At 33.4% G+C, this 13,159-nt stretch overlaps 2 protein-coding genes across 4 annotated transcripts; one reads left to right on the top strand and one right to left on the bottom strand.

Annotated features, from left to right (window-relative positions):
• Positions 1-1,564: 1,564 nt before the first annotated feature.
• On the top strand, positions 1,565-5,526 carry LOC126714538 (uncharacterized). Of its 3 annotated transcripts, none has more exons than XM_050414722.1 (12): positions 1,565-1,752; positions 2,197-2,430; positions 2,702-2,776; positions 2,848-2,906; positions 2,994-3,132; positions 3,248-3,344; positions 3,439-3,505; positions 3,813-3,911; positions 4,165-4,260; positions 4,366-4,520; positions 4,924-5,025; positions 5,145-5,526. In XM_050414722.1, the coding sequence occupies exons 2-12, from the start codon at positions 2,232-2,234 to the stop codon at positions 5,311-5,313; spliced, it is 1,257 nt and encodes a 418-aa protein (XP_050270679.1). In that variant the 5' UTR covers positions 1,565-1,752; positions 2,197-2,231; the 3' UTR covers positions 5,314-5,526. The 3 variants fall into 3 exon arrangements, with proteins under 3 accessions (XP_050270679.1, XP_050270681.1, XP_050270680.1); XM_050414724.1 differs by having other exon boundaries at positions 1,567-1,752; positions 2,997-3,132; XM_050414723.1 differs by lacking the exon at positions 1,565-1,752 and having other exon boundaries at positions 1,965-2,430.
• Positions 5,527-5,765: 239 nt separating this feature from the next.
• On the bottom strand, positions 5,766-7,053 carry LOC126714539 (CASP-like protein 1F2). The gene is made up of 3 exons (XM_050414725.1): positions 6,691-7,053; positions 6,459-6,582; positions 5,766-6,181 (listed from the first exon to the last, which is right to left on the bottom strand). The coding sequence occupies exons 1-3, from the start codon at positions 6,915-6,917 to the stop codon at positions 5,957-5,959; spliced, it is 576 nt and encodes a 191-aa protein (XP_050270682.1). The 5' UTR covers positions 6,918-7,053; the 3' UTR covers positions 5,766-5,956.
• Between the last annotated feature and the right edge of the window lie 6,106 nt (positions 7,054-13,159).

Raw genomic sequence — 13,159 nt, forward strand, 5'->3', positions numbered from 1 at the left:
GTTTTTATAGGGAAAAAAAAACTATTAATATTTTGACAGCTTTTTTTTATTTCCCATAAAAGTAGTGTCAAAACTTTCCTAAAATAGATTGTTAACCATTGTCCTAAGGGTACTTGTCATATAATTTTACTTCACTTTTATGTCTCTCTCCAAAAACACAAAAAACATAAAAATACAAGATCAAATAAGATAAAAAAGAATCTGGTAAAACACTTGCATCATGAGATTTCAAACCACGGGTAGGCAACTTAAATTTCAATCAAACCTCAGGTGGGTAAAGTGTCAAATTTCAAACTTACAGATAGGTAACTTAAATTTCGGTCAAACCACAGGTGAATAAGTTGTAATTTAACCTTAACGTAATTGATTGTTAGTGACTGTATATCACTTTTACATCAACCACTTTTTATTTACCTTTCATAGTAGCCACATTTGGATTGTGGCAAAAATTGTGGTATAAATTAAAAGTTGTGTCCACGAAATTTTTCATATACAAATAGAAGTATTAAGTGTGACATAAATGATATATGGCAGATTGGTGGTATCTCTAGATAGTTTTTTCTTATCTACGTGGCTACATCCATAGGATACTTGATATAAGAGTAAACTTGAAGAGTTAAATCTAAAAAAGTGATTTGGAAGAAGATCTAGGGATGAGATTTTCATGGGAGAAATCCTAGGTCAGCCTACCCAGCACACGACACCAATTGTCAAAAGTTAGCACTCAAGCACAACAAAGAATATGGTTCTCATGCCTTAGTACGAAAGCCACTTCCTCGTTTACCAAGCTAAGATTTTCAACGAAAAAAAAAAAAAAAAAAAAGAGCTAAGATTTTAGGACAAATGTGCTCTATCCACATTTGACGCTACCCAAAGTCTAAAGTCACCACAAATTTCACACAAAAACAAAAATCTTGGTTATAGAAAAATAGGTTTTGATTGATGTAAAAAAAAAAAAAAAAAAATTGGTATCAATCTTTAGAATTATAATTAAATGATTAAATTTACCATTTCTTAATAACTTGATCTTTTAGCACAATTAATAATTTATCACCAATAATGATTTAACATGAAATTGATGTTGCAAAAATCATAATTTTTTACCTTAATAAAAATGAAATTAAGTCTTCCTTTATTTTGTTGCAAATTTTTTTAACATTTTATCATTTTTATTTCATTATAAAATTTGGTCAAATCTAAAAATGTTTTACGTTTCCTGTAAAATTAATTGCAAAATGTTATAAAATGTTTTATCTTAAAGAACTTAGTAAAATATTTTACAAAAACACACCGGGTCTCTTCTCCCTTGTGGTGGCCGCGCAAACCCATCTGTGTATTTTGTACTTAAAATTTTTTAAGTATTACATTAGACACTTAAAAATATTTTCATTACATTTATCAATATATATATATATATATATATAATTTGTGGTCACTGTAAAATTTGTCGTCATCTATTGTTTGACGCTGGATCAACTGAGCCGATGCACTGAGTCCAGTTGAAATAAACAAACATTTAACGACTTGTACACGTATTTTTCTTAAAGTCCAAAAATATTACCACGGGCTCCTTTAACAACGCGGAGACTTCTGCGTCTCCGCCATGTGAGACATGTCTCGGTCCCTGAGCTTTCCTAGTCCCAGATTCTCTCTTTATCTCTCTCTCTTTGACTCTGAGATGTCCATATTAACATGTCCATTGCACCCAGGAACCTTCATAGCTCTCTCACTCCTATCTTCTCTCTGTAACCAGTAAGTCATTTCAATCTTGTCTCTTCAGTTATATATTTATTTATTTGTGTATATTTGTCATGCTCAGTTGCTCTGATCTCTCTCTCTTGCACTTAAACTCATTTATCCAGTTGTACTAGTTTTCTATTGTTCTTTTTAGTACTGGGTTTTTTTTTTTTTTTTTTTTTAATATTCAATATGAATCTACCTGTTTTTTTTTTTTTTTTTGTCCCTTCTGTTTCCACAACTACTAATGAAGGATTTTATTCAATCTTGTACCTTCGAATCCACATCCCAACTAACGTTTCCTTTTCTTTATTCATTTCTCACCCACTTCACTAGAACTGATTATTAGCATACTTCTCAGAATGTGTGTTTGTTCTCATTTCTTCAAGTTCTTTTAGTCTCATTGTTTTGCTTGTAGGAGCTAAAAAATATAGAGTTGGATGATTGGTTTTTGTGTAGGATGTTATGCTTGAAACCAATTCCCACCAAGAAAAATGGGGTGCACTACTTCTATATATGCTGTTGGAAGGAAGAAGAAGAAGAGTGTCCCCGAAGTCGTGGTCTTTGTCCCGTCAATGCGAATTCCAGTGCAATCTGATCTTCTAAGGCCGCTTAGAGGGCTAATTCCAAAAGATCTTGCAGATAGGTTGTCTTGCCTTCGGAATCAGATTGTTTTGGTGGCAGAAGATACTGGTCTGGTCTTACATTTATATTTCTAGTATTGCTGAATTTCTGTTTATTCTTTATGTTCTGTTTGGTTGCTGAGGAAATGTAGGAAACGAATAGGTACTGGAATATCATATTGGAGATGTTTTATTATGTTGGACTTGAGTAAACACATTTGGCTTAGTTAGGATGAGCTTTTATATCTTAGAAATTCTTGTAGTTACAGTATTCTATCAGCAACCAAATGAATCATGAATATAAAAGTGTCCTTACTGAGTAGAAATAGTACTTCTTGCAGGTGGATCTGCAATAACTGAACTACTGCGAGCACTTGAGGAGTATTTGTGTGTTTTGATTGGACTCACTAAGAAAGGTATCATAATTCATAACTCATCTCTCTCTCTCCCAGAGTTTCAAATGGAAAATAACCAGCATATGTAACAGAATATGGTGTTGAGGGACTCATAAAATTCAAATGGAAGAATTTGGAAGATGGACGACATGTAAGACAATCAGAAATTCATTCTTGAATTTAACATAATTTGCTTTGGTTGTTTCTAGTATTGTAACTGGGGTTTGAAATTTGATAGCAGGAAACATGTATAGCAAACTCCTGGTTTGAAGTACTATCAGTTGTTCACCTAATGGCAATGCTGACTTTGCTGGAGGCTGACTCGTTAATGATCCCTAAGGACCATTCTGGTTCTGGTATAAGGGTTGTATCTTCAGGTTTATATTTATCCATATCAATTCCATGTTTTCCCTTCAATTCTTTGTGGAGCCAATTTCCATTAGATATTCTATATGTTGACTAATCAATTGTCATTTAAATGCCTACAACTAGATTGCAAGAGGGATGCTGTTGATTTGTTACTTAAGGCAGCAGCGTACCTGGAGTTTTGTGTCCGGGATGTTCTGGTTCATATACCACCAGATATCAAGTATGTTAACATATTCCAGAGCTTTGGACTCCTTTATGCAGCTCTTACATTAAATTTTATAGGAGTAATTAACGAATTATATGCATATACCCAGGAAAAGGTTGCCAACAGATTTGCAGGATGGTGTACTGGAGGCTATTTCTATTCAAGCACTAGGCCAGGTATTCATCACTCAAGGTCTTCAATTTTTTTTGTCTTTTGATTTTTGAAATTTCCAAGCACGAAACACCAACATGCACACAGAACACTAAGAATTTAACTTACCCCCCAAAAATATTGACTGCTTACCAAAAGAAAAAACAGAACAACATGCACACAGAAGTTAATTCATATATTTGGTCCTTTTTCTCCTTTATCTAATTTTACTTCTGATTATTTATGGGTAATTATCTAATTCACATACTAATTGTTATAGTCTAAACTGAGTTAAAAAGACTTCCTTGATAATGATTTTGATAACACATTCAGGGAACTGAAATTCAGCTTGGTTTAGCTGTTGAATGTCAAAAGGCCACATTATCAGTGAAGAGGAGGTTGGCATGTGAAGAGCTGAGCTATTTTAGTCAGGTCTGTCTATTCTCATCTTTCATGAGCAAAAAGCTGAACTCATCATCAAGCTCTTAAATTATGCTTATTATCTGCATGAACTATATTTCGAGAACCCTGTTTAATACAGAGTTCATTTCAATGTGATGAGCCTAATAGATCCGAATAACCTTTCAAGTGGCCTTAATTTTGTTTAGCGTAGTTTTCTCAAAAAATATTTGCTTGTTTGTGTAGTTCTCACATGGTTTAGTGTACTTCTCCTATGTTTGATCAGGCTTATCACCGCTTGTCAGAATGTGACATGGACACCAATAATGGGTATGGAAAGAAGCTTCTTTTGTTCATCAAATGGAAATTCCTTGAAGCAAAGGTTTTCAATGCTATCAATATCAAACTCTCATTATAATTTGTTCTCCTAGCCATGTTCAGTAACTGTTGTCTATCTGATTCTAACTATTCTATATTATATCATCAGGCTGCAGCTTACTACTACCACGGTCTAATCCTTGACAAGGGTAATGAACCATCAGGTCATGTTAGTGCTGTGTGTTGTTTTCTTGCCGCTGAAGAAATTTTGTCAGAGTGCAAGAAGGCCTGCTTGAGCTTTTGCCTTGCAACTCCTGTCACCAGGTTGGTTTTGATTAGTACTGTAATGCATAGGTTATTATCTATGTACTCAAGTCACCATTTAAGAAAGGCCAAAATACATTGTCGGTCCCTAAACTTTAGCCCATTACTGATTTTAAACTTTGAATTTTAAAGTAATTGCTTTTAGTCTCTAATAAACTTGAAGTGATCGCTATTAGTCCCTAAAACTTAAAGCGATCACTTTTAGTCCCATATGTGTGCAATGGAGTGGTGAAATTTTACTTTATAGTTTGGCTACACCATTTTAGGGACTGAAAGTAATCACTTTAAATTTTATGGATTAAAATGGATCGTAGGCTAAAGTTTAGGGATTAATAGTGTATTTTCCCCTCTAAGAAATTTTTTTTTTTTTTTTGCTCACAATTTTGTTTTTCCTTTTGGCAAGGGCTCCTCCACTCTGGGGATCAATGAAGCATTTACAACAGAAAATTCCTGAAGTTGCATCAAGGAAGTCTCAGATGTATGGCTATCTCTTAGAACAAGAAAAGTAAGGAATTTCCAAAGCAATCCTCATCTAAGTTTCTTTGATTTCCTCTCCTGAATACTATTAACTAAAAGATGAATATCGAAATTTTATACAAAAATTTTATATTGGCGATGATGCAGGGCTCTCCAAGCATTGCCCGACCTACCAGATTTCCAATTGTCATTAAGACCTGATGACTATCAACTGCCTGAAATTGATCCAGCATGGGATAGTGAAAAATGGGAAATTCAGGGTCAGCCTCTAAAAGAACACCTCAAGGATAGTGAAGATGAAGTTGAAACTGAATGAACGCTTACATGACCTCTTCTCATTTACAGTAGTCGGATGCCAAATTTGCCAACTAAACTTCCTTACGTTTTTATAAAAGCTAATATAATTACTACAGAACAGAAACAAGTCATGAATGTTTGTATCTTACTATGCTCTCTCTCTCTCACCTTCCGAACTCCATTTTACTGCTATTTAATCTCAGTGGCACGTGACATAGACGTTCAATGTCCACATCTTGGTAATTGTTTAATTGTTCCTTAACAGTTCAACACCATCAATATGACACCTTGTACAGTTAATCTATAACCAAGACCAAGAGGGCAGTTTTCATTCTATTTTAGTGCTTCCCTTCATTATAACACCCTAGATTAATACTAAATATACCACATCAAAATTTAATTTTAAAATGGCAAGAGCCTTGTTACTTAATTGGCACATTCTTGTACTTTTAACATAAACATCCGGGTCAAACAAAATGAATTCAACAGTGGTAAACTCAAAATCAAATGCAGCTTCACATAACAAGAGATTATTAAGGAGCAGAAGCAGAAAACCCCAACATTATAATCTTTCTTTTGTTAAAAACAAAACATAACTTCCCTACATTATGATGTAGCCCCAACTGGGTGTTTTCAACTAATCGTTATGTTCTTTGGTGATTTCACTCAGTACCTCGAGACCTGAGCTTGGTGGCAGAAACAATTGTAAGAGTCAAGTATGCAAAGAAAGCCAGATAAGAGAAAACCACAGATACCACAGTTCTGTTGCAAAACTTGGTCACTCGGTCACACACGGATCCCCAACCTATCTGGACTTCTCCATAACGACCAATGTAACCAACTGCAGTTGCCGCAGCACATCCAGATATCATCAAAATCATCATCGCCTGTAATATAATTTTATATTCATTATACATTATACATTATACATTATACATTATACATTATACATATACATATACATATACAATGCTATACATTATACATATACAATTAGTTGTAAAAGGAAAAAAAGTATACAAAATAATGTGACATGGGATGGACTGTGTCACAGTGTTTACATGGTTCAAACGAAGCATTAAAATACTAGCATTAGAGAGTATAGTTTTTTTTATTATTATTATAATTTTCTTTTTTCTTTTGAATCATTCAAATCTTGCTTACCATGTCATGCAAAAATAGGAAAAAATAGTTGGTGGGGCGTGACTCCGAGCGGTACTGAAGGTAAACAAAGATCAATGACAATGCAGAGAAGACACAAACCACTGCTTCAGCACCAACCAAGAATCTGTGAGAGAAACAACAGTAATGGGTTCAATAGCCTTCTAAAATTTAGTAGATTAAAAACAAAAAGACTTAATTTTTTTCAAAGGTTTATACTTGTATTAGTACATACTTTAAGGCAGATGAGTAGGAATAGCTGGCTTTGAATGGGAAACCAAACATCACGATGGATTGGGAGCTGGTGACCATTACAGATATTGCAATTACTAGGAAAATAATGGTTAAGACTCTGAAAGTGGTTTGGAGAATCAAGAACTCTCTCTTTGATGAGCTTGTCAGGCCTAAAAAAGATTCCAGTTTCTGCATTAAGGAACTTTTCCCAATTATCTGGGAAGCCATGTGGAAAGAAAAAAGGGGTCTTTTTGCAAACAGAAGAAAACTTTCAAAACAAGGGCAATGAAACAGGGAAAAAAATCAGAACTTTGTGAACGACTTTGTGAGAGATATATATATATAGAGAGAGAGAGAGAGAGAGAGAGTATTAGTTATAGAGTGAGACAAAAGTTCGAGTTTGGGGGCACAGCACTTGTTTAAAAAGCAAAGAGAGTACCCATTTGCATTGGGCAGTTTTGAAATTTGATAATTTGAGGCCCAATTCAATCTAGTCTGGACTAGAAATAGAACCCAAACCTAAAAATAAGACACATCTTATATTTATCCACCCCAAAAAATAAAAAGACTCAGACAAACCTGAAGAGGCAAAATAAATAAATAATAGTGAAAGGGGTCTAAGGTTTAAGCTATAGGTTGTGAATCTGGTGCTGGGTTGGATACTTGGATCGGGTAATCTATAACTCCCCAGCCCACTCATATCTTGAATTGGATTGCACCATACAAGTCTGGCTAGCTAGGTGCCTAGGTTAGGCCTCGGTGATTGAGTAATTTTATTGAAAAGAAATTGCTAAAGTGGTTGCTTGGCCAAAATAAGCATTTGTCCATTTCGCCCAAAACAAGTAGCAAAATGTCCATTTTCTGAAACTATCTAGCAAAATGTCCCTGTTATGAAACTCGATTTTTAAAAAATCAAATTTCAATGAAAAACTTAATTTAATGAAAATCAAGTTACTTGCAAAATGTTACATGGAACTCAAGTTACATGTATTTTTTTTTTTTTTTTTTTAAGTTTTTTGCCAATAACTCGATTTTCTAAAAATTGAGTTTTTCATTGAAACTCGATTTTTAGAAAATCGGGTTTAAAACAGGAGCATATGGCTAAATAGTTTCAGAATAGAGACATTTTACTACTTGTTTTGAGCGAAATGAGCAAATGCCCATTTTGGCCGTGGTTGCTTCTACTTCTACACAACCTTTTTAACTCCAAACGTCAAGAGCCAAAGTGGCCTATTGAATGCTCTTTCGCAATTTCAATCAAAAACCAATATAGTTACTCCCTTAAGTAATAAAAAACAGCATTCTCACAAAAAAAAAAAAAGTAATAATAAACAGTGATTGCAATGTATTCCAATTAAAATGAAATTCTTGAAAAGTTAGGTTACCTAATGGAAGTAAGTCTTAGATTACAAAGTAAATAGCTATTCTAGACAACTTAAGGGTGATACTACCCTTATCATAAATATAGTTCTTAGTAGTGTTGATTTGGTGATTCTTACTTCTTAGTAGGTTTTGCAACTTGTTTGCACATATTAACATATCATATTATAAAAATATAATTTATATGTAGGGCTTCTCGTTAATAAAATATTTTTCCAATGAAAATTAGAAATCATGTCTCTTTCTTGACAACTAGAGCTTAACTTTCGTGTACTTTCTCCAAAAAAAAAAAAAAAAAAAAAAAAAAAGAGCTTAACTTTCGTGTTATTCAATGAGTAAGGTTCCATATAGAATTTCTGTTTCATCGGTTTATTATAAAAATAATGTCAATTATAAAGATGCAATAGGATGATCAATGTGATTGTTAGCTACAATTTTTGACGTTGTTTGGAGGAATAGGAGTAGCCCACTAGCTAACTAAAAGATCTAAGATAAGTCTCAATGTTTTTTTTTTTTTGTTACGTGAAAGAGTTTTCAGACAGCCCTCTCACGCAAAAAATAAATTGATTGCGAAAATTACTATGAGTTTTTGAAAGATTGCCAAAATATCAAATTCTAAAATAAAGAGAATAAAAATATTGATATAAAGAAGCAGAAGTGAGATACAATAATAGAACGAAAGAGTTACACAACTCGGCCTAAAAACTTAGGTCCATGGAAAATTCTTTACTACTATGAATTTGTGTACCATGAACCCTAAATAGGGGAAAAAAAAAAAATATATATATATATATATATCGATCTTCCCAACACACTTACCCAAGCGATCCTCATACAGAAATTTCACTAAGTAAAATCTAATATTAGACTAGTATAATTGCTCTACAAATAGCAATTTTGGAAAATTCATAGAATTTTCTTATATTTTTCAACTCCTTTACTGAATATGAAAAGAACAACATATATGTAGAATGAAGAGACATTATTGAAGATATACCATTGAAAAATCACTAATAAAGAGTGAGACACTCCAAATACAGTTAACAACAATCACTAGTAGAGGTGGCAATTCGTTTTCGCGGGTTGAGTTTGTGTTGTGTCGAACCATGAGTATTCGACTATATAAGTTGACCCGAACCCAAGTAAATGTGTCAAAAATCCTCAACCTTAACATGACTTGTTTATTAAACAGGTTAATCCTACACGACACGTTTAACCCGTTTAATTAACAAGTCATATAAAGATTAATACAAATAACCCCTTTAATAACCTATTTGATTAATAGGTCATACTTGATGAGAATAACTTGTTATCAGTTCTCATATATTTTAAAATTAAAATACAATTACAACCATAAATATAGTAATAAACGTATAATCACAACAAAATATTAAGCTATAATAAAAAATAATAATAATAACAAAAGCTAATACCTTTATAAGTTAAATGGGTCAAACGGGTTAGCATGTTGAACACAAACACGACCCGTTTATTAAACGGATCAATTATGTCAACCTAAATATGACTCAAACTTGTTTAGCCTTAACCCATGACTTGTTTATAAATGGGTTAGTCATATTAGATTCGCAGATCGTGTCAGATAATGGTTAAATTTTTTAGGCTTACTAACTACACAATTCTATAGAAAACTCAAAACCAAAGTTTCAAATGAGTTTTGCTCCTTCGCTCAATCTTCACCCAAGCAAACCTCAAACGTAAAGTTCGCTTAAGCAAACTCTAAATATTATATTGTTATAATTTCTCTTTTAAATCTCTACTTTCAATATGGGATTACCACATATATTACAACCTAATGTACATCTATATTAAATATTATACTATATAATAAAAGTTGGACCTAGAATTCATGGTTGTGCCAAGTGACCATCTTCTCTTTGCAACAAATGTCTAAATTTTTATTAATTAGAATAGTTTAAGATCAATATCAGGATTAGAAGCTGCTACGGACAAAGCAAGGCATCCACCAAATCCAATGTCCAAACCAACATTTTTGGCTCACCCTTATATTAGATCAATTTAACTTTGAAAAATAGAGAGGCTATCAATTTGAATGAATTTTATTAATTGGGAACCATCAATGGTTGGCTTTTGATTTTATTGGTTTGACCTAAAGAAAACCTTTTTTTACAATACTATTGTTTCCTAATTACTTGATTGGGTTTGTTTGCTTGTTGCATTTCTCACTTTAATATGGGTGTGGCCTATCCTCGTGTCCAAACATGTTTCAAAAATAGTACTATTAAAAAGCTACTTTTGGGTCTTCAACTAACAATTTGACCATACTAAAAACTAATAGCTTGTTTTGATAGAGAGAGAATAGAGGGGAGTAGGGTAGAGAGAGGGAGAGTAAGTTAAAATATCTTATTTGGATGTTTTTTAAGGGAGGAGGGGGAGGGATTTGGAGGGGTTTGGAAGGGTTCTAACTACTTCTAAACCTTCATTTTTAATTCCCCCAAACTGGAGAGATTTGGAGGGAGAGTAGAGCATAGAAATGCTTGACTAAATGAATTACCAAATTTATCCTTATCATATTAACAAAATTACAAACTATGAAAAGACTAATTATTCCTTTCTCCATTTACTTAATTTTAAAAATATCTAAATAAGGTGGAGGATAATCATTCCCCTCTACTCTCCTCTCACTCCAAACTTCCAAACATAGCATAAAAGTTTATTTGTCACTTTGTAAGAGGTGCTTCCGTTGTGAACTCATCTAGTAATCATTCCAAATTGAAATGGCCCGTAAAATTATACATGATGAATGGATTTCTCTTTGTGGTGTATAACATATTTTAGTTGGAAATTCAATGTTTTTTTTTTTTTATAGAATGAGTTGGAAATTCAATGTAGTTTGTATAGTTTCTGCTATTTTAGTAAAATCTCCTTGATTCTAATTTTGAATTTGGTATATATATATATATATATATATATATATGCAAACACAAAGATAACACGACAATGTGTTATCAAAGAGGAAACCAAAGTACTCGACGAAAAACCTCTCTGTCGCCCTTCAAGCGGTCAATAATCCACTAGAGAATGAAGTTGGGATACATGAATAGCAGAAGACCCTCCAAGCCTAATCTACCCAATGCACCTAAGCCCTGCAAGCTTATTGCTCCAACAGGGTTACGCCAAACCTTGTCTTCTCTAGATTACCAGATCCCGCAATCACCCATTGCATCAACCAAAATGAATTGGTCCCTTCTAAACTGCTTCCCAAGCACCAAAATACCTCCTCACTGATATGGATATGGTGGGAGAAAATGGGCTTTTGCCCTTTTATTTTTTTTAAAAAAAAAATTCAGCATTTTGCCCCCTTTCCCAAACTAATTAGGGAAATGCCCCTATTTTGAAACTCGATTTTAGGACAATCGAGTTATAACAAACTGAAAATTAAAAAATAAATAAATAAATAAATAAATTTCTGAAACTCGAGCTCCATGAACTCGAGTTCCATGCAATTTTTTTTTTTTTTTTTTTTTTAAAGTTTGATTGCTGCAAGTTTTTTTTTTTTTTTTTAATTTTAAGTTTGATCGCCTCATACCTATAACTGCGTTCAGGGAGCCCTATAATGGCGTTTTAAATGGAACTCGAGCTCCATGAACTCAAGTTCCATGCAAGTTTTTTTTTTTTTTTTTTAGGTTTGATCGCCCCATACTCGATTTTCTACAAATCGAGTTTCAAAATAGGGGCATTTCCCTAATTAGTTTGGGAAATTGGGCAAAATACTGGATTTTTTGCACGAAAATGGCAAAGGCCAATTTTCTCCGAGTATGGTGAGATAAGGATTTGGTTAATGTACCTCTCAAGGATATGTCAATGGAGAGGGTGAGAGTAGAGGAATTTGGAGAATTAAAAAATGAAGATTGTGGATGAGTCTATCTTGTTTTTCTCTAGGGTTTCTCTCTCAAAATTCTCTCTGAAAAACTCTCTACATTTCATAGGTATAAGGGTACTTATAGTAGGGTGTATGAAGAATGCAAAGAGTCAGTTACAACCAAACAGGGCATTCTAGCAACTCGAGCTCGCGATTGGAACGAGTCGTGAGTTTGAGCCGCGAGCTAACTGCCTGGCTAGACTGGAAGTTTTGTCCTGTAGTACTCTAGCTGTCATGACTCTTCAACTCCCCTGCATGCTTCACACGTGTGTCACCTTTGGCAACTTGCCAATTGTGAGATCCAGTCGCGAGGCTTTTCTTGAGTGCACACATCTTGAGCTTTCTTCACACTCTCTCACACACTACCCTTACATAATTCCCACCTAAATACAGGGTATCTAATTGCTCAATTACAAGCAAATTTGGAATGGAATAAAGCCAACACATGATTGAATAAATTCAACCTTACAATATCCATTGAAATAATTTTTCCTTGTAGTCTTTAATACTTTTTCTCTCATGGACCATGGTTAGATACTTGGACAGCATTTGACTTTTTAAAATTAAGGTGTTGAGTTGCTAAGGCTCGGTTAGAGTGATTACAGGGGGATAGAAAATTATGAAGAGAAAGTAAGGAGAAAATGGTATTTGTGGTTGTTTAGTTAAAGCTGAAAAACGAGAGAGATTTCAGTAGGATCTAAGAGTTTTCTCTTTGGATGACCAAAACACAATTTTCCCAAATTGAAGAGAAAATGGGAGAGAAAAGGGGGCAAAAGTATTCCACAAAAATACCCACGGTAGAAGCTTCTGCACACGTTGTACACATATTGTCTTTGTCTTATATTTTTTTGGCTGTCTGTTTCTTTTTGTTTTTGGCTTAACTGCAACTGGGCGTTTTTTGTTTAGTTGTATTTTGGATTTTCATACATTTTTTTTTTTGGTCTCCTCCTCTCTCGCCTTTTTTTTTTTTTCCCTTTCCCCTCTAACTGGGCGTTGCTTTTATTTTGGATTTTCATTCGTTTTGTTTTTGTTTTTGTTTTTGTTTTTTTTGGGCTTTCTCCTCTATTTTCTTCTTCCTTTTTAATCTGTTATTTTAACCAATTTAAATAATCACATATTATATATATATAGATATAAGAAGAAGTTAAAATAATAATTGTGTTGTGTCACTTTTATAATGTGTCAAATT

This window comes from Quercus robur, chromosome 2 (genome assembly GCF_932294415.1).
Source record: "Quercus robur chromosome 2, dhQueRobu3.1, whole genome shotgun sequence".
Lineage (NCBI taxonomy): Eukaryota > Viridiplantae > Streptophyta > Magnoliopsida > Fagales > Fagaceae > Quercus > Quercus robur.